At 63.1% G+C, this 22,563-nt stretch overlaps 2 protein-coding genes and 1 non-coding gene across 3 annotated transcripts in view; 2 read left to right on the plus strand and 1 right to left on the minus strand.

The window, feature by feature from the left end:
• The window catches only part of SLC39A4 (solute carrier family 39 member 4), a 5,418-nt gene extending 1,608 nt beyond the window's left edge, over nt 1–3,810 (plus strand). The window contains exons 2-12 of the mRNA XM_007464601.1: nt 287–571; nt 1,047–1,242; nt 1,357–1,508; nt 1,599–1,770; nt 2,060–2,232; nt 2,402–2,539; nt 2,618–2,746; nt 2,921–2,975; nt 3,101–3,253; nt 3,402–3,589; nt 3,682–3,810. Coding sequence (XP_007464663.1) covers nt 287–571; nt 1,047–1,242; nt 1,357–1,508; nt 1,599–1,770; nt 2,060–2,232; nt 2,402–2,539; nt 2,618–2,746; nt 2,921–2,975; nt 3,101–3,253; nt 3,402–3,589; nt 3,682–3,810 — 1,770 coding nt within the window. The remainder of the gene's footprint in view (nt 1–286; nt 572–1,046; nt 1,243–1,356; nt 1,509–1,598; nt 1,771–2,059; nt 2,233–2,401; nt 2,540–2,617; nt 2,747–2,920; nt 2,976–3,100; nt 3,254–3,401; nt 3,590–3,681) is intronic.
• Nucleotides 3,811–7,252: 3,442 nt separating this feature from the next.
• CPSF1 (cleavage and polyadenylation specific factor 1) lies at nt 7,253–22,540 on the plus strand. Its single transcript, XM_007464538.1, has 37 exons — nt 7,253–7,364; nt 7,445–7,603; nt 14,357–14,384; nt 14,478–14,620; nt 14,718–14,798; nt 14,890–15,041; nt 15,127–15,273; nt 15,418–15,557; nt 15,631–15,741; nt 15,826–15,919; nt 16,095–16,182; nt 16,262–16,384; nt 16,465–16,516; nt 16,600–16,694; nt 16,774–16,848; nt 16,930–17,010; nt 17,084–17,173; nt 17,388–17,498; nt 17,585–17,726; nt 17,811–17,989; nt 18,073–18,209; nt 18,292–18,466; nt 18,563–18,874; nt 18,965–19,108; nt 19,192–19,344; nt 20,065–20,181; nt 20,274–20,364; nt 20,436–20,520; nt 20,848–20,989; nt 21,078–21,230; nt 21,307–21,483; nt 21,565–21,631; nt 21,707–21,754; nt 21,838–21,993; nt 22,072–22,201; nt 22,276–22,414; nt 22,477–22,540. The coding sequence occupies exons 2-37, from the start codon at nt 7,460–7,462 to the stop codon at nt 22,522–22,524; spliced, it is 4,350 nt and encodes a 1,449-aa protein (XP_007464600.1). The 5' UTR covers nt 7,253–7,364; nt 7,445–7,459; the 3' UTR covers nt 22,525–22,540.
• Nucleotides 13,126–13,197, minus strand: TRNAG-CCC (transfer RNA glycine (anticodon CCC)). The gene has a single exon. It is a non-coding gene; the product is annotated as a tRNA-Gly (tRNA).
• Nucleotides 22,541–22,563: the final 23 nt, after the last annotated feature.

The following is a 22,563-nucleotide window of genomic DNA, read 5'->3' on the forward strand; positions in this document are numbered from 1 at the left end:
CCGTGTGTGTGTGTGTGTGTGTGTGTGTGTGTGTGTGTGTGTGTGTGTGTGTGTGTGTGTGTGTGTGTGTGTGTGTGGTGCGCGTATGCGTGTGTGTACCGTCCTGTCATTGGGGGGGATGGTGGGGAGAGATGGTGGGGAGAGCCCGTGAGTGAGCAGGTGATGGAGGGGTGTCGCTGTGAGAGGGACGGAGAGGATGGTGGTCCTTGTGTGAGGCCCCCGCAGGGAAGGGGGCAGCTCCTGGGCCGCAGATACCTGGCCCCCGCCCACCTGTCTCTGCCCACAGTGCCTGTCTGTGGAAGACGCCCTGGCCCTGGGCAGGCCTGAGAAGCCAGGGCTCCACACCGCTCCGGCCCTGGAGCCCAGGCACATCGCCCGCCTCAGCGCTGCCGCCGCCCTCTACCTCAGCAACCCGGAGGGCACCTGTGCGGATGTCCGGGCTGGCCGCTGGGCCTCCCGCGCCGACCAGCTCCTGGCCCTGCTCGAGCGCCCTGAGGCCCTGGCCCCAGGCTTGGCCAGGCTGCTACAGAAGATTGAGGCCCAGGCCGCTGGCCGGCCCGCTTCTGCGGAGGTGGGGGCCCGGGCGGGCCGGCCAGGGGTGGCGGGTGAAGAGGAGCCAGGAGGGATTGGGGGGCGGGGGGCCCCTTAGGGGGCTGGGCCTCGACGCCTTTCTGGGCACTTGGGGGAGTCTGGGCTGGGGGAATCACAAATGGACGCTCCCCACTGAGTAGGGCAGGGCCGCAGGGGCCCCAGGAGGGGCCCTGACCCTGGACGGGGTCTGAGAAAGCTCCTGGGGCTACAGGGAGGAGCCCTGGGGGGAAGGTGGGGGCCTGGACCCCCTGGGCCAGGAAGGGGGAGGCCTGTGGTACCAGGGAGGGGCCCCAAGCAGGGGAGGGGCCCAGCCCAGGTCTGAGGTGAACAAGAAGTGGAGCTCCCGGGAGGCTGGTCCAGAGTCACTGGAGTCCAGGGGGCACCAGGGGCAATGGCAGAGCTAGAGGCCAGGAAGCCCACGCTGCCAGTGAGACTGAGGCCCAGCTCCTCCCCAGGCCTGTGTAGACCTGCCTCAGCTGTTGGAGGAAGCAGCAGGGGTGGGGTCTCCCGGCAGCCCCGGCCCAGTGCTGGCCGCCCTGCTGGACCACGTCGGCAGCGGGTCCTGCTTCGGGGCCCTGCCGAGCCCTCAGTACTTCGTGGACTTCGTGTTCCGGCAGCACGGCCGCGAGAACCCCAACATCACGCTGGCTGGTGAGCCTGAGCTGGGCCAGTGGGCAGGGAGTGCCCTGAACCCCAGCGTCGGTGCCCCTGGGGAGCGCAGGGCTGGAGCCCACACAAACTTTGTCCCTCTGTCCTCCCTGCCAGAGCTGGAGGCCTTGATGCAGCGCCTGGGGGTGGGCGGAGCGACCGAGACCCATGGTGACCACAGTGACCACCGTCATCGGGGAGAGGGGGCCAACCGCCGGGGCCCTGTGCCCCCTGCCACCCCCAACAGCAGCTCCAGCATGTGGGACACAGTGAGCAGTCCATGCGCCTTAGTCTTGGAGAGAGGTGGGGTCCCACCAGTCTGCTCAGGTCCCTGAGCCCCAGGCCTGTCACCCCGCCAGGTATGCCTGAGTGCTGGAGATGTGATGGCTGTGTATGGGCTGTCTGAGCAGGCTGGGGTGACACCGGAGGCCTGGGCCCAGCTGAGCCCTGCCCTGCTCCAGCAGCAACTGAGTGGGGCCTGCAGCCCCCAGCCTGAGCAGCCCACCCAGGACCAGCTCAGTCAGGTGCAGAGTGAGTGCCCACCTCCCCAGCTGTGCCTGGCTGTGCCCAGGGGCCTGGCAGCGTGGAGGAGGAACCGAAAAGGGAGGAGGGAGTGGCCGCTGCGTTTGGGAGGGGCGGGGAGAGCTGGGCCAGGGCTGGCGTGGAGGGGTAGCAGGGAAAATGGGGGCCTGAAAGGGAAGAGGATGGGGTTTTGAGGCCGGAGGCTATAGCAGGAGCGGCCCTGGCGGGTCTTGCTCGCTCCTGGACCCCACCTGGACACCCTCCCCTGGGAGGCTCTCACTGTGTCCCCCCACCCCAGGGTACCTATACGGCTCGCTGGCTACGCTGCTCATCTGCCTCAGCTCCGTCTTCGGGCTCTTGCTGCTCACCTGCGCCAAATGCAGCACTGCTACCCACTACATCATCCAGACCTTCCTGAGCATGGCTGTGGGCGCGCTCACAGGCGACGCCCTTCTGCACTTGACGCCTCAGGTCGGCCCCCACCCCGCCAGGACCCTCCCTCCCCCACCAGGGACTCGCCTACCCAGAATTCCTTCCAGGCACACCCTCCTGGGACCCCTCCCTGACCCCTAACCCCTATCTCCTTGTCTGGGGGGAGGAGGCCCTGGGGCAACTGGCCCAGCGCCCTCTGGCCCCCCAGGTGCTGGGGCTGCACTCGCACGATGGCGAAGGCCTTGGCTCGCAGCCCACCTGGCGCCTCCTAGCTGTGCTGGGTGGTCTCTATGCCTTCTTCCTGTTCGAGAGCCTTTTCAACCTCTTGCTGCCCGTGGACCCGGAGGTCAGGTGCATGGGGGCTGGACACGGTGTGGGGAGGAGGGGGGGAGGCGTGGTGGACCCTGAGCCGCTGTCCCCGCAGGACCGAAAGGATGGGCCCTGCAGCCACGGCCACAGTCACGGCGGCCACAGCCATGGCGTGTCCCTGCAGCTAGCGCCGAGCGATCTCCGGCCTCCCAAGCAGCCCCACGAGGGCTCGCGCGCAGACCTGGTGAGCTGGCTCTGACCGGACGTCCCTACCCCACGCGGAGCCCTGTCTGCACTCCCAGCCCCCACGCCAAGGCTTCTGCCCCTGGCCTGGGCTGAGGACCTAGCTCCGCGAGCCCCTCCTCACTTCCCCGCCCAGAGGCTCATCTACGCGGACCGCATCCGCCCCGCCCCACAGGTGGCGGAGGAGAGCCCCGAACTGCTGAGCCCGGAGCCCCGGAGACCGAGCCCAGGTGAGCCCTGAGGGAGGCCCCGGAAGCACTGGGTGCCAGGGGTTCGGTGCGCAGCACCGGCACGGGGGGGGGCGGGGGCGAGGAGGGGCGAGGCAGATGCCCACCCACGCCGGCCGCGCCCGCAGAGCTGAGACTGCTGCCCTACGTGATCACGCTGGGAGACGCCGTGCACAACTTCGCCGACGGTCTGGCCGTGGGCGCCGCCTTCTCGTCCTCCTGGAAGACGGGGCTGGCCACCTCGCTGGCCGTGTTCTGCCACGAGGTGCCGCACGAGCTGGGTGAGCCGCGAGGGGTTCCAGCGGGGCGGGGCCTGCCTGGGGTGCGGTTGGCTGGTTGGCGGGACAGTTGGGAGGGACTATCGGAGCGGGGCGAGGTCTGTCGGGGGTGGGCGGGGCTCTCGGCCTGACCCCGCCCCTCGCGCCCCAGGGGACTTCGCTGCCCTGCTGCACGCGGGGCTGTCGGTGCGCCTGGCGCTGCTGCTGAACTTGGCCTCGGGGCTCACGGCCTTCATCGGCCTCTACGTGGCGCTCGCGGTAGGCGTCGGCGAAGACGGCGAGACCTGGATCCTGGCGGTAGCCACTGGTCTCTTCCTCTACGTGGCACTCTGCGACATGGTCAGCACGGAGTGCGGGAGGGGACTGCAGTGGGCGGCAGCTGAGCAGGAGCTCTGAGCTGACTTCTGACCCAGGGCCCACCTCCTCCGCAGCTCCCGGCCACGCTGAACGTGCGGGACCGGCGGCCCTGGCTCGTCTTCCTGCTGCACAACGTGGGCCTGCTGGGCGGCTGGACCGTCCTGCTGCTGTTGTCGCTGTATGAGGATAATATCACCCTCTGATAGACTCTGCCCCAGTCTCAGCCCTTGACTCTGGCTCCTGGCCCTGCACTATCTCAGCCCCTTAGAAACCGCAGCCACCCGGAGAGCCCCGGTGCCCATCTTCAATAAAGACACTCTTGTGCTTGGAGCCCAGCCTGCTCACCTCGCTGGGAGGGAAGGGTCTCCCACCAAGAAAGGTCGACAGGTGGGGCGGTATCTCCCCCCACAGCAGTGCCTGTTGCCTGACGAGGAGCTCAGGGACCTCCAAGTAGCCAGCCTCAGTCCCCTCATCTGTAATGCATGGGAAGTGAAGCCAGAGAAATGGGCCACGGTCTGAGGGCCGCAGGGAGGACCTGGGGTCCAATCAGGAATCAAATTTGTTTGCTTGTAGCAGAAAAAACAAAACAAGCAAGCAGCATTTACACAGATGAGGGCTTGTTTCTCTCTCATGAAAAATGGGCCTGGAGATAATCAGACGAGGGTGTGTGGCAACCCTCAGTGAGGCCCGGGCCTCTGCTGCTCTGCTCCACTGTCCTCAGCAGAAGTGTCCATCCTCAGAGTCCCCGTGTGGTAGTTTCCTAGGGCTGTAGCACAGCCCACCACACACTGGGTGCCTTAGGACGTCAGAAATTTATTTCCTCAGAGTTCTGGAGGCAGAAGTCTGAAATCAAGGGGTCAGCAGGCTGTGCTCCTCTGAAGTCTCTGGGAAGAATCTGTTATGTGAGCTCCTACTGGCTTCTTGTACTGGCAGCCCCATCACCCCTCCCACCCCCCAGCCTTGGACCACCCTCCCGCCCATCACTGTCCCTTTCGAGCAACTTTGAGCCACCACTTCCACTGACAGCCTCCCTAAATTTCCCATTGAAGAAGTAAGTCCAGCAGGCAGGCCCACATCTGCTTTCCTGCTGGCAGCCCTACAACTTCCCAGTCCCTCTGCCCGCCTTCTCCTCCTGTCTGACTGGATGGAGCTGCATCCCGCCCGCTGCTGCTCTCCCAGGACTGTGCTCCTTCAGTATCTCTGCCTCTCTCTGCACCGTCCACCTCTGTCCCACACACAAACTCTCATTCCTTTGTCAGGGCACTTGCCACATGCCAGGCTCAAGTCTGAGGGCTCTGTGGCCACTGACCTGTTTATCCAACACAGATGCCCTGTGCTGTGGATGCCATGACTATGCCCATCTGACTCGGATGAGGAGAGTTAGTGTTCCGGCCACAGCCCCACCTCTGCCCCTGCTCCCTCCTCTAGTACATGCTCAGGGTGGTTCTGGCTACAGTTTTTGTTATCTTTTTTTTTTTTTTTTCATGCTATCAGAACTTTATTAGGTGGAGTTTAGGCAAAAGAGAAAACCTCTGAAACAGTCACCCACCTGGTTCAGGATGACCGGAATAGAGGAGCCTTTGCTGGGAGACATGCTTTCACTGAGATGAAAGCATATCTTCGATTTTTTAAAAGGAGAGCCGACAGGCTGAATATCTCTGAGTGTAAATTCAGATTATTTTAAAAATGGTCAGCCAGAGGAAGGCAGGTCTCTGGGGTCAAGACCAGAACAGAAGCAGAAGCCCCTGCTCTGTATGGAGACAAACAGGTACCATTTTTATGTTGGGCAGGGGTGGGGGTGGGGCGGGGGCTATATCTCTGCTATTCCCAGATCAAAATTTGGAGGGAGGGAAACATGACAAATGACAAAAGGACCAGTTTCTCAAAAATCGAGGGATAGGGCTTCCCTGGTGGTGCAGTGGTTGAGAGTCCGCCTGCCGATGCAGGGGACACGGGCTCGTGCCCCGGTCCGGGAAGATCCCACATGCCGCGGAGCGGCTGGGCCCGTGAGCCATGGCCACTAAGCCTGCGCGTCTGGAGCCTGTGCTCCGCAACGGGAGAGGCCACAACAGGGAGAGGCCCGCGGCCCCAAAAAAAAAAAAAAAAAAAAAAAAAAAATCAAGGAATAAAGTAATTACATGAGGACGAAAACTCAAATAATGGTTTACAAGGGAGCGAGGCAAGTCGTGATTCTTCATTGGTACCTGACCCCAATACCCAAACTGCGTTAAACCAGCCTGCCAGGGGGCTATGTATTGATAGAAGGCCTGCAGGGAAAAGGGGAATAGGGGGCTTATTTTGCTACAGCAAGAAGGGGCTTGAGTGGGGAGAGTAGCAGTAGGCCCCCACTCCCCTAAGACTTCTATCACATCTACAAATATTTATAAATACATTACATAAAATAGCAAGTGTGGGAGGCAGGCTCCCCACAAAGTCTCGGCTGACACAATTACACGTCGCAGGAATTCTAGGAAAGGGCGCGGGGCTCCTAGAGAAATGGGCTGCGGGTGTTCTCTCCTGCTCAGGGTAAGCTCTGCCCCAGCCTACCCCTCTTCTCAGGGTTCAGTTTTGTTATGACTTTTAAAGGGCTTTGCTGTGACTTAGGGGTCACACACCTGCCCAGGCATCCAAGTGACCCCATTGTCCACCACTCAAGGGTCCAGATTTGAGGCCTTGTTGCTGAAATGAGCTAGTGAGCACATCTGGATGCAACATGAACACATATTTCTATGCCATTTTCTCGGCTATGACTATACTTTCTTGTTTTATTTCCTAAGATTCCGTTTCTTGGGACCTCCCTGGCGGTCCAGGGGTTAGGACTCCGCGCTCCCACGGCAGGGGGCCCGGGTTGATCCCTGGTCGGTGGACTAAGATCCCGCAAGCCGTGCGGGGCGGCCAAAAAAAAAAACTCTGTTTCTAAATCCCAGACCTGTTCGCGGGTATCTAGGGCGAGTCCCTGCCAAGTGAGGAGAGGACTGCTTAGCTGTGCATGGTCCTGGCTCCAAGGCCCTTGAAGTGGGCAACTGTGCCAGGTCTCAGGAGGGAGCAGTGGGCAAGAGGCGCGAAAAGCGCCGTTCTGCGGGGAGGGGCTCGTAGAGGGGCCGGCGGGACCACCGGCAGCTACGCGACCGCCAGTGCCAGTCAGGGCCGTGCGCCGTGAGTACGCGTGTTTTGGAGCGGGTGGCGGGGGGGTCGCTCTGCGGGGGAACACTGAGCAGGGACGGGACACGGCATCTCCATGAAGCTCTCCCTGGACTAGTCGGGCGTCCGCCACACTAGCGGCGCCTGCCGAGGCGTAATCTGGCGAGTGTTTGTGTCCGGGGGTCCCTGCCCTCCCGGCCTCCACACTGCGAGGCTCGTCTGGCTGAGCTGGGCTTCGGCACCCGGCAGGGCGCCTAAGACCTCGCCTCGTCCTGCGGGCGAGACCCTCAGCGGTGACCCATTCTGAGGTCCTGGGGCGGGCAGGGCCCTGACCGGCGGCCCTGAGCCGCCTCTGCCCCCATCCGGCTTCCAACCCGCTCCTGCGTTCGCCCGCAGTGGGACTCTGGATCTTGAGAGAGTTCGGTTTTCGGGGCTCCGGAGGCGGAGCCTCGAGGCCGCCCCAGACCACCAGGGGCCGCTGTCGCCCCCGCGGCAGCTGCGCCTTGGCGGCACTGCGCAAGCGCAGAAACACGGAACCTCGGCGCGCGGCTTCCGGGCCCTGCCGGGCCGTGTTCGTTGCCGTACGGGTCCCCCGCCACCCGGCTCCAACTGTTAGGTGGGTGGCCGCCGGGCGGGCGGTCTTGGGGTCGTGCGCCGGCGGCCCGGCTCATCTTGTCGCCTTCCGGCCCTGTGCAGCCCGGGCTCGGCGCCATGTACGCCGTATACAAACAGGCACATCCGCCCACCGGCCTCGAGTTCTCGATGTATTGCAACTTTTTTAACAACAGCGAGCGCAACCTCGTGGTGGCCGGGACATCGCAGCTCTACGTGTACCGCCTCAACCGCGACGCCGAGGTAGGTAGGCCCGCTCCAGCCGCAGCGCCACGCGGCGAGGGTTGCCCGGTGCAGACAGAGAGGCAGGCCAGGCGGGCTCCGTGGTTGGTTGTGTTCAGAGCCTGTTCTCTTCGGTGCCACGTTCCTCCACCTCTTCCCACGCCTGGCGGGCTCAGAGGCCTGCCCTGCGCGTCTCATTTGCTCTTTCGTCTTTTTAGCAAATTACATGAACACCTGCTGTGTGCTAGGTGGTAGCGATGCAGTAGTGAACAAAACCTGCAAAAACTTGGGGCAGGAGGACACCTACTGACCAAATGCACACGTGCGAACACACCTGTAGACACACTGCAGCCTGCAGAAGGGGCAGCTGAGGAAATGGAGGAGAGAATGAGTGATCAGAGGAGCCTCTTTTAGGCAGAGTAGGAGGTTGTTGGGGGAAGAACTTTCCTGGCAAAGAGAACAAGGCTGGGTGTAGGTGTGGGTCGGAGGTCGGTAAAGTGTGATGAACCCATCAGTAGAGGAGATACAGGGGTGCTTTGGTTGCCGGCGGTGTGAGGTTTGGTCCAGGGGGACTTCTTGCAGGAGGCGGCTTCTCATCTGTTCTTGAAGGGGGGGTAGGAGCCGGGAGTAAGAGCCAGGCTCAGGGATGGGGAGGGGGTAGGTTCCAGGCAGAAGGAAGGCCTGTGCGCAGGCCAGAAGTAATTGAGGCGGGGGAGGGGTTGGACTGGGGTGCAGAGTGGAGGTGGGGTGGGAGGGGTTGTCGTCTGCGGGGCAGCAGGTGGACAGGGCCAGGGGGCAGCCAGGAGGATGCCACCTTCCTGGGCACCTACCTCAGGACATGGGTGTTTGTTTTGTGTTAAACGTGTGTACTGTTACACTAATTCACACGTGACAAAGCAAGCAAGATACAGAAGGATGTGAGAGCTTTGCGACTGAATACGTGTCATTAAAAAATCTTAGTTTAAGCTTTTGAGATACAGCAGTTTTGAGGTCAGTGTTTGGCTTTTGTCAAAATTTCAGTCAAAACTGAAAAAGAAATTTTGCAAATAAATATATATGGTTCCACACTGAACAGGAGGATCTTTGCTGTTACTAAATCTGAGACGGGTTTTCAGTCAACTTTCAGAGACAGACTGGAAGTTTTTACGTTGTTACGTGTTTTACAGAAGGGTTCACAGCATCTTGGGAGGGGTTAGTGAGCGCTGCCTCGGAGTGCCGCCGCCGGGGTGGCGCTCTGGTTCTGGTTGGGGGGGCGGACCACACGCTGCCAGCACGTCACATGCTGGAGGCGAAAGTGCCTGCGCCCCGCAACAGGATGGGATGGAGCCACGCGTGGTCTAAAGCTCCCCTCCTTGGGCAGGTGAGATTTGAGTGGGCCAGGAGGATGGTGTGGGAAGAGCTTCCAGGCAGAGCCGAAGGTCCCAGGGCAGCAGGGGCCAGTGTTTCGGGACCAGCCCAGCGGCGGAGCGGGAGGAGAGAGGAGTGAGCCGGTGACAGTAGAGGGTCAGAGGGGTGCCGGGCCGGGGGTGGGGCATTGGCACCGCGGCCTTCTGGGCCATTGTGGGAACTGAGTGGTGACTTGAGGCAGACGGGGAGTTAAGGTTTGGGCAGAGGAGCGAGCTGACCAGACGGTGTCTCCCAGGGTCGCTGTGGCCGCCGTGCGGAGGAGCAGCGGGTGCTAGAGGTGGCAGGAAGCGCCTGGGTCAGGACGGAGGGATGTGGGGCGGGCAGGGGAGAGGAGCCCAGGGCGATGCCGAGGCTCTTCAGGGTCGAGGCTTTGCCTGGGTCGGAATTTCGGTCTGAGCGCCTGCAGGGCGCCTGCAGGGCAGAGTTGCCGGCACCTGAGAAGGGAGGAGGCTGCAGGGACTGCGGTCAGGAGCTCAATTTGGACATCGTAGGAGTTACTTGTTGCTGCATCACAAGGTGCCCCAGAGCTCAGCAGCGTGAAACAGCGGGCACTGCCTCACAGGGTCTCGGGGCGGGAAGCCGGGAGCGGCCCCGACAGGGTCTCTCGGGGCTGCAGTGAGACGTCGGCTGGGGTCGCCGTCCTCTGAAGGCCCCACTGGGGTTGTGTTTTCTGCTTTCTTTCGAGGCATCGGTTCCTCACCGTGCGGCCTCTCCACAGGACTGCGCACCACACACAGCCTCCCCGAGGACGACTCAGCCTGCCGGGCTGGAAGCCCCGTGTCTTTTGTAACCTGATCTGGAAGTGGTCAGGGCCACGTGGACCTCCCAGCGCAGGGAGCCGCTGGGGCCACTACAGGCACTTTGAGGTGCTCACTCCACAGCCGGAGTCGATGTCCAGGAGGGGTTGGGGGCTGGAGCTGGAGTCGGGGTCTGCAGCCTGTGGGTGGTGTTTAGACGCGGTAGCAGCCGGTTGCAGTCACCCCGAAGGTGGCCCCTGGGGCGCCCCAGCATCAAGGGGTAGCAAGAAGAGAAGCCCTGGAAGAGTCGGGAGCCGCATGTGCTCAGGGAGGTGGCAGCCAAGCCAGAGAGTGTTCTGGCGGCCGAGGGAGGGCAGCGTTTGGGGACCTGATGCTGGGTCCCATGTTTCTGAGCCTCAGGTGGGTCCTGAGGCCTGGAGGCCCCTGGTGACCCCGACGAGGAAGTCTGGTGGCAGGCAGGGGTGCGGGCCAGTGAGGCCAGAGCCTGGTGCAGGAGGAGGGTCAGTACCAGTGGACAGAGGCAGCTCCCTGGGAGAGGTCTGCGCAAAGGGAAGAGAAGAAACGGAGCAGAAACTGGTAGGAAGAGGAGGATTTTTTAAGCGGAGCGAGACGGCACAGTTTCCTCTGAAGGGAAGGAGCCGCCTGTGCAGGGCCCCCGGCACAGCCCACTCTCAGCCCACCAAGATCCAGGGGAGCTTGCACGCCTCTGAAGGGCTGTAAACGATTCCAAGAAGATCCTTGGCAGACTAGATGCGGCTGCAAAGCCTGAATAGGATACTTGCTCCCCGGCCCTTCATAGGAAAGTCTGCCTACTCTTACACCAGAGAGTGGAGTGTGTGGGAGCCGGACATGGAGTGCGGGCTGGGTGGAGTCCTCGGGTGGGTGAGCGTGTTGGGGGTCAGCCTAGTCACTGCTGCGGGACAGCCCGCCCTGGAGCTTCAGATAGTGCTGTCACCAGGGTGGCACACACCTGTGGGCGGCCGGGAGCTTGGATGGCACAGCAGGGACCGTGGGGACGCCCGGCCTCTGCTCTGAGCTCTGGGTCTCGTCTGGGTGACTTGAAGGGCATGTCTCCCCCCTTTCTCTCCACGTGGCTGCCTTGGTTTTCGTGGCAGGAGGCCTTGAGGTAGTTGAGCTTCTTACGTTGAGGGAAGCGGCCGGTTGTGGCCGGGGCCAGACTCTGGGGGCACAGCGTCCCTTTTGTCACTGACTGTCCTTCAGAGCACCACCCCCAGCCCGGATTCAAGAGGGGGTGGTAAGCCCCCTCTGGAGGCTGTCTTCAGTCTTCCCCAGGGAATCAAGTGCAAGTGCAGGGGCTGCCGTGGTGACAGGAGGGAAGGAGAGAGTGGGGAGCAGATGGTGGGGGTGGGGCGTGTGCCTGGTCCCTCAGTCCTGGGGGAAGCAGACCCCAGGCAGCTGCGGGGGCAGCAGGTCTCGCTGCTTTGCAGGGCCGGGCAGCTGTGACCTTCGGGAGGAAAGAAAGTGGATAGCACTTTCTTGAAATTAAGCACAGTCTCAAGTAAATAGAAAATGTATCATGGATGGGAAGTCTCAGTATTGTAGAGATGTCATACCCTCTTCAAATGAATCCAAAACTCATGTTCTTTTTCTCAAAGTTGCCATGAGATTTCTTGTAAGATTTTATAATCTTGATTCTCAGATTTACGTGGAAGAGTCAAAAATCAAGAATGTATCATTTTATTTATTTTTAAGAATTTCTAAAAAAATTAATTTATATTTTATTTATTTATTCTTGGCCGTGTTGGGTCTTTGTTGTGTGCGCGGGCTTCTCATTGCGGTGGCTTCTCTTGTTGCGGGGCATGGGCTCTAGGCACGCAGGCTCTGTAGTTGTGGCGCACGGGCTCTGGAGCGCAGGCTCAGTAGCTGTGGCGCACGGGCTTAGGTGCTCCGCGGCGTGTGGGATCTTCCCGGCCCAGGGCTCGACCCTGTGTCCCCTGCGCTGGCAGGTGGGCTCCTGATCACTGCGCCTGCAGGGAAGCCCGCATTATTTCTCATTAGCTGGTACCTTTGAGGCCACAGCAGGTCTCTGTGGTTTATTACGATCTGGCTCCACTGAGCTTCCCCAAATGGCACAGAGTCCTTGTAACCCTTTATCCTCTTGACCCACACGCTTTGTTCTGTTGTCACAGGTTTTGCTCCTGTGTAGGTTAGAAGCTCTGCAGAACATTGTTGCTGTCGTTAGCACTTTGGTTTTACATAATTTCAGACCCAGAAAAGTTGCAAAAGCGCAAAGATTTCCTGTGTACACTCACCCAGAGTCCCGAAGGTGAACATTGTGCCGTATGTCTGTCTTTTTTTCCTGGACCTGGAGGATAAGCTGCAGGCAGGGACCCCTTGGCTCCTGGAGGTCAGCATGTCACGCGTGTTCAGACAATACCAAAGTCTCTGCAGAGCCACAGGCCAGTGTCTGAGCCAGGATGCCGGTGCCGGTGTGGCTCAGGCCCGGTCACACCTGGCCAGCGTGTCCTGTGGTGCTCCTTGCTACAGTCCCTGGGTGCTGCTGTAGGCGGCTCAGTGGGGTGAGCAGCCCGCCAGCTCTCCCACTGGGCGTCGGGACTTTGAGGCCGTAAATGCCGTCTTACCGCTCAGACCTTCCTCTTCCAGTGTCAGCAGCAGTGATTGTGTTTGTCAGCATCCATGGTGACGGCGACGCGACTGTGGTGCTTTTCCTGACCCCACCCTCTCTGCTACCTTCTGGGTGGGCTCTCCTTTCTCCGCGTGTTCATCCCTTTCTTTATGACGCCGCGGGCTCGTGGATTCTTACTCTATTCAGTAGGCTGTAGTCTTTTGTATCCTCTTGCCCTTCGGCCTGGAGACCCTCCGTCTAGCAGATTCTTGAAGAGTTTCTGCTGTCAGTCATCTTGTTCCACTTTTGTTTGTCTGCAAATGTTTTTATTTCAACCGCCCTTTTTATTTATTTATTTTTTTTGCGGTATGCGGGCCTCTCACTGCCGTGGCCTCTCCCGTTGCGGAGCACAGGCTCCGGACGCGCAGGCTCAGCGGCCATGGCTCACGGGCCCAGCCGCTCCGCGGAATGTGGGGGATCCTCCCGGACCGGGGCACGAACCCGCGTCCCCTTCATCGGCAGGCGGACTCCCAACCACTGCGCCACCAGGGAAGCCCTCAACTTCCCTTTTGAGGGATATTTTCATTGGGTTTAGAATTCTAGGTTGACTCTTTTCTTTCATCACGTTAAAGCACTGGCTTCTGTAGTTTCTGTTGAAAATCAGTTTGTTTTTTTAAAATGTTTATTTATTTGTTTATTTATTTTGGCTGCACCGAGCCTTACTCGCGGCACGTGGGACCTTCCTTGCGGCATGCGGGCTTTTTAGTTGCGGCATGCGTGTGGGATCTTAGTTCCCCGACCAGGGATCGAACCAGGCCCCCTGCATTGGGAGTGCGGGGTCTTAACCACTGGACCACCAGGGAAGTCCCTGAATATGAGTTTTATGAAGGCGTTGGGTCTCTTTGCCTCTGACCACTTTTACGATACTTGTCTTTGTCTTTGGTTTCCTGTCTTTCAACTGCGACGTGCTTCGGCGCTTGCTGGCTGGCCTTGAATCTGTGGCCGATGCTTCTTATCGGAATATTTTGGTCATTTCTTCAGTTATGGGTTCTGTCCTTTTCCTTCCTCCGTCCTCTGTGTTGCCGGTGGTGTGTTAGACCATTTGATTGTGTCCCTGTGTCTCTTAAAATGGGTTTACATTTTTACCCTGTGTCTTGCGTCTGTACAGAAATGCAGTTGGTCTCTGGGTCTTGACCTTGTGTCTGGCGAGGGGAGAGGCTGTCCAGGCCCAGTCCTCATCTCACATTGTAGTTCACGTGCGACACTTGTTATAGATTTACTGTGGATGACCTTTATTTGATTAAGGAAGTTGTATTCTTGGGTTAGTAAGAATTTCTATCATGAATGGGTCTAAATTTTATCGAATGCTTTTCATATCCATTGAAAACGTTACATGATTTTTTCCTTAATTTTGAGATTTTGGTAGATTGTAGCGATGGGCATTCTTGTGGTAAACTGACTTTGCACGCCCAGAATAGCAACTTGGTTGTGGTGCAGTATCCTTTCAAATGTCGCCAGGCTCACTTGGAGACACCTTCCTGCCCTGGGGAAGGTAGTCGGTAGGACACAGATGGGGCGAGGGCCACAGCCCCGTGTTGGGGTCACCGTCACGCCCAGTTTGGGCTCAGGGGTGTGCCCGGCAGGTCAGCAGAGCCGGGGTACCTTCTTCATAGCAATCACGTGTCATTGGCAGCTGGTGGCAGCCATGGCTGGGCCCAGGGTGAGTCTGGAGTGGGTTGGGGGTGCACAGAGAGTGCTGTCCATCCTTTGACCCTGAGCGTCCTGTGTCGGGACAGCTGCTGGGGAAGCTGGGTGGGGAGCTTCCTGACGAGGAGCCCTGGGGCGGGCTGGGGACCCCAGATGCCAGCGTGAGTCTGTGGGCACGGCCGTGTCCAGCAGTGTCTGGCCGCACGCTCCACTGTGGCGAGCCCCGTGGGGCTCCTGGCTGCAGGGCCGGCCTTGGGTGGTCTTCTCCTGTCCCTCCATGAGGTGGGCCCCTCACCACTGCCCTCCCTCCTACAGGTGCCGACCAAGAATGACAGGAGCGCAGGTGAGTGAGCGCAGGGTGGCTGCCTGGCCACGCACCTGGGGGGTTGGCGGCCGGGGCACGGGGCCCAGATTCCTACCCACTGGCTCTCCGCAGAGGGGAAGGCCCACCGGGAGCACCGGGAAAAGCTGGAGCTGGTGGCTTCCTTCTCTTTCTTCGGCAACGTCATGTCTATGGCCAGCGTGCAGCTGGCGGGCGCCAAGAGGGATGCCCTGCTCCTGAGCTTCAAGGACGCCAAGGTGGGAGTGGGAAGAGGGGGAGGGGGGGGCTGGGGGGGGTGGGAGCGGAGCGGTGGGGCCGTGGTGGGCGGGCTCGGTTCTGACCTGCCACCCCCAGCTGTCGGTGGTGGAGTATGACCCGGGCACCCACGATCTCAAGACCCTGTCTCTGCACTACTTTGAGGAGCCTGAGCTGCGGGTAGGCCTAGCCCCGCCCCCTGCCCTGCCCCACCCCCTGGCTCCCCGTGGGGGTCCCCTGCCAGGGCCTGTCTGATGCCCCTCCCCTGCAGGATGGCTTCGTGCAGAACGTGCACACGCCGCGAGTGCGCGTGGACCCCGATGGGCGCTGCGCGGCCATGCTCATCTACGGCACGCGGCTGGTGGTCCTCCCCTTCCGCAGGGAGAGCCTGGCCGAGGAGCACGAGGGGCTCGTGGGTGAGGGGTAAGTGCCCGGGCAGGGGAGGGGAGGCGCTGCCGAGCCGGGGTTCCCTCCCCGTGCCCCCCCAGCTGAAGCCCTTTGCCCCCAGGCAGAGGTCCAGCTTCCTGCCCAGCTACATCATTGACGTGAGGGCCCTGGACGAGAAGCTTCTCAACATTGTCGACCTGCAGTTCCTGCACGGCTACTACGAGCCCACCCTGCTCATCCTGTTTGAGCCCAACCAGACCTGGCCTGGGTGAGGCCCTGCGCTGCTGTGGCCCTGGCTGTGGCCCTGTCCTGGGGAGAGGCCCGCCCCGGGGGAGGGAGGGAGGGAGGGAGGAACCGGGCGAGTCTCGGGTTGGGGGGGGGACTGGGGACTGACGTGCTGTCGTGGTCCCAGGCGGGTGGCTGTGCGGCAGGACACGTGCTCCATCGTGGCCATTTCGCTGAACATCACACAGAAGGTCCACCCCGTCATCTGGTCCCTCACCAGCCTGCCTTTTGACTGCACCCAGGCCCTTGCCGTGCCTAAGCCCATAGGTGAGGTGGGGCTGCTTGGAGGGGGTGGGTATGGAGAGCGCTGGGCCCCACCCACCAGCGTGTCTGCCTCCAGGCGGGGTGGTGGTCTTTGCTGTCAACTCGCTGCTGTACCTGAACCAGAGCGTCCCCCCCTATGGCGTGGCCCTCAACAGCCTCACCACCGGCACCACTGCCTTCCCCCTGCGTGAGTGTCGGGGTGCCGGGGCCGAGGGGTGGGTGCGGGGGGAGGGGTGGGAGGCTGCTGGGTCCGGCTGACTCCCCACCACAGGCACCCAGGAGGGCGTGCGGATCACCTTGGACTGTGCCCAGGCAGCCTTCATCTCCTACGACAAGATGGTCATCTCCCTCAAGGGCGGCGAGATGTGAGTCCCCCGCTCCAGGGAGCCCCGTCCTCTCTGGCGGGTGGTGTGGGTCCCCCGCGCCAGGGAGCCCCGTCCTCTCTGGCGGGTGGTGTGGGTCCCCCGCGCCAGGGAGCCCCGTCCTCTCTGGCAGGTGGTGTGGGTCCCCCGCACCAGCCCAGCGTGTCCCCCTCCGCAGCTACGTGCTGACGCTTATCACGGACGGCATGCGCAGTGTCCGCGCCTTCCACTTCGACAAGGCCGCCGCCAGCGTCCTCACCACTAGTGTGAGTGGGGTCTCGGGGCGGGGGGGGGGTGGCCCCGGGTCTGGGCTGGGCCCCGCCCTCACCCCCATCCTGCTTTCAGATGGTCACCATGGAGCCCGGATACCTGTTCCTTGGCTCTCGCCTGGGCAACTCCCTGCTCCTCAAGTACACGGAAAAGCTGCAGGAGTCCCCGGCCGGCACCGCCCGGGAGGTTGCCGACAAGGTGGGTGCGGGGACCGTGGGGACGCTGCCCTCCCGTGCGGGCGGCCTCGGGGGCTGCTCACCACCCCACCTGCCTCACAGGAGGAGCCGCCCTCCAAGAAGAAGCGTGTGGACGCCACAGCGGGCTGGTCAGGTGAGGGCCGTCAGGTGAGGGCCGAGGGCGGAGGCTGGAATGGGCAGCCAGGTGGGCTCAGGTGGCCTTTCCACATGCTGTAGGGGGCAAGTCAGTGCCACAGGACGAGGTGGACGAGATTGAGGTATACGGCAGCGAGGCCCAGTCAGGCACACAGCTGGCCACTTACTCCTTTGAGGTGAGCCTGGGCATAGAGGGGTCGCCGCCCGCCGGCCTGCCTGCCCTGCCTGCCCGCCTGACCACTGCTGTGCCTGCAGGTTTGTGACAGCATCCTCAACATCGGACCCTGTGCCAACGCCGCCATGGGCGAGCCCGCCTTCCTCTCTGAAGAGGTGCCCGCTCGGGGGTGAGGTGGGCGGGGGGCAGGTTGCACAGCAGGGAGGTGCCGTCCTCACCCCCTGCCCGCCATGCAGTTTCAGAACAGTCCTGAGCCAGATCTGGAGATCGTGGTGTGCTCCGGCTACGGGAAGAACGGGGCCCTGTCGGTGCTGCAGGTGTGTGGGGGGCAGGGGTGGCGCCTCCTGGCGGGCCCGGGTGTGCTTTGCTGACACCGTCATGTCCTTCCAGAAGAGCATCCGGCCCCAGGTGGTGACAACCTTTGAGCTTCCTGGCTGCTATGACATGTGGACAGTCATCGCTCCTGTGCGTAAGGAGCAGGTAGGTGCGCCCCAGGTTGGCGAGGCCTGGGCGGTGCAGGGGCCCAGAGCTGCCGACCACCTGGCCCGTGTGTGGGTAGCCTGGAGGCCGCCGGTCCCAGCACCGGGCTCTGCTGTGCAGCTCAGGAGGGCTTGGCCATGGGCTTGCTCTGCCTTGGCGCTCCAGGCACCTGGGGCTGCGCGGTGGGATTCCTGCTCTCCGTCCGCCTTCACAGGAGGAGGGCACCAAGGGAGAGGGGGCAGAGCAGGAGCCCAGCGCCCCCGAAGCAGACGACGATGGGCGGAGACACGGCTTCCTTATCCTGAGCCGGGAAGACTCCACCATGGTGATGGGGCCCGGCCGGCAGCCTGGGGCGGGGGGGCCGCTGGTGGGGGCTGCACCTCACCCACCGTCCCCCACCGTCCCCCACAGATCCTACAGACGGGGCAGGAGATCATGGAGCTGGACACCAGCGGCTTCGCCACGCAGGGCCCCACGGTCTTTGCTGGCAACGTCGGGGACAATCGCTACATCGTGCAAGTGTCGCCACTCGGCATCCGCCTGTTGGAAGGAGGTGGGTGGGCCACGCGGGCAGGCGGGATGGGGTCCAGGGCTAGCGCGTGCCGACTGCCCTTTGCTGACCAGCCTGTGTCCGCAGTGAACCAGCTGCATTTCATCCCCGTGGACCTGGGCTCCCCCATCGTGCAGTGCGCCGTGGCCGACCCCTACGTGGTCATCATGAGTGCCGAGGGCCACGTCACCATGTTCCTGCTCAAGAGTGACTCGTATGGGGGCCGCCACCACCGCCTGGCGCTGCACAAGCCCCCGCTGCACCACGTAGGCTCCCTCCTCCGTCCCTGGGGCCGACTGACCCCGCCCCCCGCCCGCCCCCCCCCCACTGAGCCCCCCTATCCCCGCAGCAGTCCAAGGTGATTACGCTCTGCGTGTACCGGGACGTCAGCGGCATGTTCACCACCGAGAGCCGCCTGGGCGGGGCCCGCGACGAGATGGGCGGCCGCAGCGGCTCAGAGGCCGAGTGCCAGGGCTCAGAGACCAGGTGTGTGCAGGGCTGGGCTGCAGGCTGGGACCGGGGTCCCTGGGGCAGGCTGCCTGTGACTGACGTGTCTGCTGGCCCCCAGCCCCACGGTGGATGACGAGGAGGAGATGCTTTATGGGGACTCGGGCTCCCTCTTCAGCCCCAGCAAGGAGGAGGCCCGCAGGAGCAGCCAGCCCCCCGCCGACCGGGACCCCACCCCCTTCCGGGCTGAGCCCACCCACTGGTGCCTGCTGGTGCGGGAGAATGGAACCATGGAGGTGGGTGGCGCCCCGTGTCCAGCGTGGCCCCGTCCCCCGCTCGTGCCCCGCCGCTCGTGCCCCGCCCCGCCCGGCTAGCTGCCGCTGTCCCCGCAGATCTACCAGCTCCCCGACTGGCGGCTGGTGTTTCTGGTGAAGAACTTCCCTGTGGGGCAGCGGGTCCTGGTGGACAGCTCCTTTGGTCAGCCCACCACCCAGGGCGAGGCCCGCAAGGAGGAGGCCACGCGCCAGGGCGAGCTGCCCCTCGTCAAGGAGGTGCTGCTGGTGGCGCTGGGGAGCCGCCAGCGCAGGCCCTACTTGCTGGTGAGTGCGGCCCCGCCCGCCCCCGGGCTCTGCACGCTCGTGTACGAGGCCTTCCCCCACGACTCACAGCTCGGCCAGGGGAACCTCAAAGTTCGCTTCAAGAAGGTGCAGCGGCTGGGCTCTGCTGGGTGTGGGGAGGGTGTGGAGCGGGGCGGGGGGGACCTGGCCCTCACGGCCGCGGCACCCCCCCCCCAGGTCCCGCACAGCATCAACTTCCGCGAGAAGAAGCCAAAGCCGTCCAAGAAGAAGGCCGAAGGCGGCGGTGCTGAGGAGGGCGCCGGGGCCCGAGGCCGCGTGGCGCGGTTCCGCTACTTTGAGGACATCTACGGCTACTCGGGGGTAGGCTGGCGGCTCCAAGGGAGCCTGGGCTGCGGCCGACAGGGCCCTGGCCCCAGCGGCCTGCTCACACTGCCCGCCCCCAGGTGTTCATCTGCGGCCCCTCGCCCCACTGGCTCCTGGTGACCGGCCGGGGGGCCCTGCGGCTGCACCCCATGGGCATCGACGGCCCCGTGGACTCCTTCGCCCCGTTCCACAACGTCAATTGCCCCCGCGGCTTCCTGTACTTCAATAGGCAGGTAGGAGGCCCCACACGGCCCAGCCTGGCTCCCTGACGCTCGCCGACGCTGCCCGAGCGGGACCAGGTGCGGGGCCCAGAAAAGGGGCCCTCAGGGGCTCGGGATGGGGAGAGTCAGGGGGTGTCCAGACGGTGCTGGGAGCCCAGGCCGAGTTGGGGAAGTCGGGACTGGAGGCTGTAGCCCACAGGGGCACCCGCCTGGGCAACCAGGGTCCAGTCACCGCTCTGCTGGCTTGGACCCCAGCTCTGCCCCTTAGAAGCTGTGTGACTGGGTGAGATGCTCACCCTCGCTGAACCTGAGTTTCCTTACCTGTCACCAAGGTGTCAGCACTCTGAGGACTCAGTGATGGTGACGTGGTAGGTGATTTGTAGGCGCTGGCGCGCTTACAATTGCGGGCGGAGGAAACCGGCTCGGGGCCCCGGCAGGGCACCCGTGCTTGTTTGTGCAGACCCTGGCGTGGCCTGTGTGTGTGCCGCCCACCCTTTGCCTGCGGCCTCCAGCACCCCCTGAGCCTGACTCTTCCCTTGTCCCGGCCCAGACCACAGCTGTGGCCAGTGTCCCAGCCCTGGGTGAGCTTGGCTGAAGGGATGGGAAGCCCACAAAGCACAGGACAGTGGGCCGTGGTCTCTCCAAGGCCTTGCCTAGACGCTGTGGAGGCCTGGGTTCATCGGCTTGGCCTTTGGGGTGTGCCAGCCCTCGCTAACCCCCTGCCCCACCCAGGGCGAGCTGAGGATCAGTGTCTTGCCTGCCTACTTGTCCTACGATGCCCCGTGGCCTGTCAGGAAGATCCCGCTGCGCTGCACGGCCCACTATGTGGCTTACCATGTGGAGTCCAAGGTCTGACACTGCCCCCCCTCCCCACCACACCGGGGACCTTTGGGGCCTGGGGGCCTGGCCTCTGGCATGTGACGCCCTCCCCCGCCCCCCAGGTGTATGCTGTTGCCACCAGCACCAACACGCCGTGCACCCGCATCCCGCGCATGACGGGCGAGGAGAAGGAGTTTGAGACCATTGAGAGAGGTGCGAGGCGCCCCAGGCTGGGCCGGTTCTCGGGGCCACCCTCCCTGACTGTCACCCCTTTGTCCGTGCAGATGACCGTTACATCCACCCTCAGCAGGAGGCCTTCTCCATCCAGCTCATCTCCCCAGTCAGCTGGGAGGCCATCCCCAACGCCAGGTGAGGCTGGGCCCAGGTCGGGGCTGGTGGCTGGCCTGGGCTGCTGTCCCGGCCTGGGCTGCTGTCCCGACCTGGGTTAGCTGTCCCGACCTAGGCTCCTGTCCCGACCTGGGCTGGCTGTCCCGACCTGGGCTGGCTGTCCTGACCTGGGTTGGCTGTCCCGACCTGGGCTGCTGTCCCGACCTGGATTAGCTGTCCCGACCTGGGCTAGCTGTCCCGACCTGGGCTGCTGTCCCGACCTGGATTAGCTGTCCCGACCTGGGCTAGCTGTCCCGACCTGGGCTGCTGTCCCGACCTGGGCTGCTGTCCTCACCTGGGCTGATGCAGGATCGAGCTAGAGGAGTGGGAGCACGTGACCTGCATGAAGACGGTGTCGCTGCGCAGTGAGGAAACCGTGTCGGGCCTCAAGGGCTACGTAGCCGCCGGGACCTGCCTCATGCAAGGGGAGGAGGTCACGTGCCGAGGGCGGGTAAGCGGCCGGCAGGGGGTGGGAGACAGGCAGTGCCCAGCGGCCTGCACGCAGCCCCTGTGAATCACCCACCCGCCTTCCCTGACAGATCCTGATCATGGACGTGATCGAGGTAGTGCCCGAGCCGGGCCAGCCCCTGACCAAGAACAAGTTCAAGGTCCTGTACGAGAAGGAGCAGAAGGGGCCCGTGACTGCCCTGTGCCACTGCAACGGCCACCTGGTGTCGGCCATCGGCCAGAAGGTGTGCCCCTCTGCGCCCACCCCGGCACCCGCCGCTCACCGCCCACCCCTCACCGCCCACCCCTCCCACCCCGCAGATCTTCCTGTGGAGCCTGCGGGCCAGCGAGCTGACAGGCATGGCCTTCATCGACACACAGCTCTACATCCACCAGATGATCAGCGTCAAGAACTTCATCCTGGCCGCGGACGTCATGAAGAGCATCTCGCTGCTGCGCTACCAGGAGGAGAGCAAGACGCTGAGCCTCGTGTCCCGGGTACCGAGGGGCTGGGCTGCACGGTGCGTGGGTGGGTGCTGCCCCAGGCGCACCCTGACGTCCCTCCCCTCGCGGCCTCAGGACGCCAAACCCCTGGAAGTGTACAGCGTGGACTTCATGGTGGACAGCGCACAGCTGGGCTTCCTGGGTGAGCACGGGGGCCGGGGGCCCCGGGCCTTCGCGGGGGCTGGGGCTGGGGCTGACTGTGGGCCCTGTTCCCTAGTGTCTGACCGTGACCGCAACCTCATGGTGTACATGTACCTGCCGGAAGGTGAGCGGCCCCTCCACCCTCTCCTGGGCGGGGGGTCGGGCATGGGGCCGGGCAGGCGGTGACCTGAGGTCCCTCTGGCCCAGCCAAGGAGAGCTTCGGGGGCATGCGGCTGCTGCGCCGGGCCGACTTCCACGTGGGCGCCCACGTGAACACGTTCTGGAGGACCCCCTGCCGGGGGGCCGCCGAGGGGCCCAGCAAGAAGTCCGTCGTGTGGGAGAACAAGCACATCACGTGGTTTGGTGAGTGTGGGGCGGAGGGGGTTAAGGTGGCGGTGGGGCGTGGTGGGGTCCACGGGGCTCACACCGTGCCTGCTTTAGCCACACTGGACGGCGGCATCGGCCTCCTGCTGCCCATGCAGGAGAAGACCTACCGGCGGCTACTGATGCTGCAGAACGCACTGACCACCATGCTGCCCCACCACGCCGGCCTCAACCCGCGTGCCTTCCGGTGAGCCTGCCGCCCCCCTCTCCCACCACCCCGCATCTGTCCCGACTCTTCACTGCCTCCGTGCCTGCCCCCAGGATGCTGCACGTGGACCGGCGCGTCCTACAGAATGCGGTGCGCAATGTCCTGGATGGGGAGCTGCTCAACCGCTACCTGTACTTGAGCACCATGGAGCGCGGGGAGCTGGCCAAGAAGATTGGCACCACGCCCGACATTGTGAGCCATTGTCTTTTTCCTGATCTTAGAGGAAACGCCCTCACCCACCTCTCTCCCCACAGATCCTGGACGACCTGTTGGAGACGGACCGAGTCACTGCCCACTTCTAGACCCCCGGATACTGCCACTTCCCCCACCCCGCTTTTGTA

This window comes from Lipotes vexillifer, unplaced genomic scaffold (genome assembly GCF_000442215.2).
Source record: "Lipotes vexillifer unplaced genomic scaffold, Lipotes_vexillifer_v1.1 scaffold394, whole genome shotgun sequence".
Classification (NCBI taxonomy): Eukaryota; Metazoa; Chordata; class Mammalia; order Artiodactyla; family Lipotidae; genus Lipotes; species Lipotes vexillifer.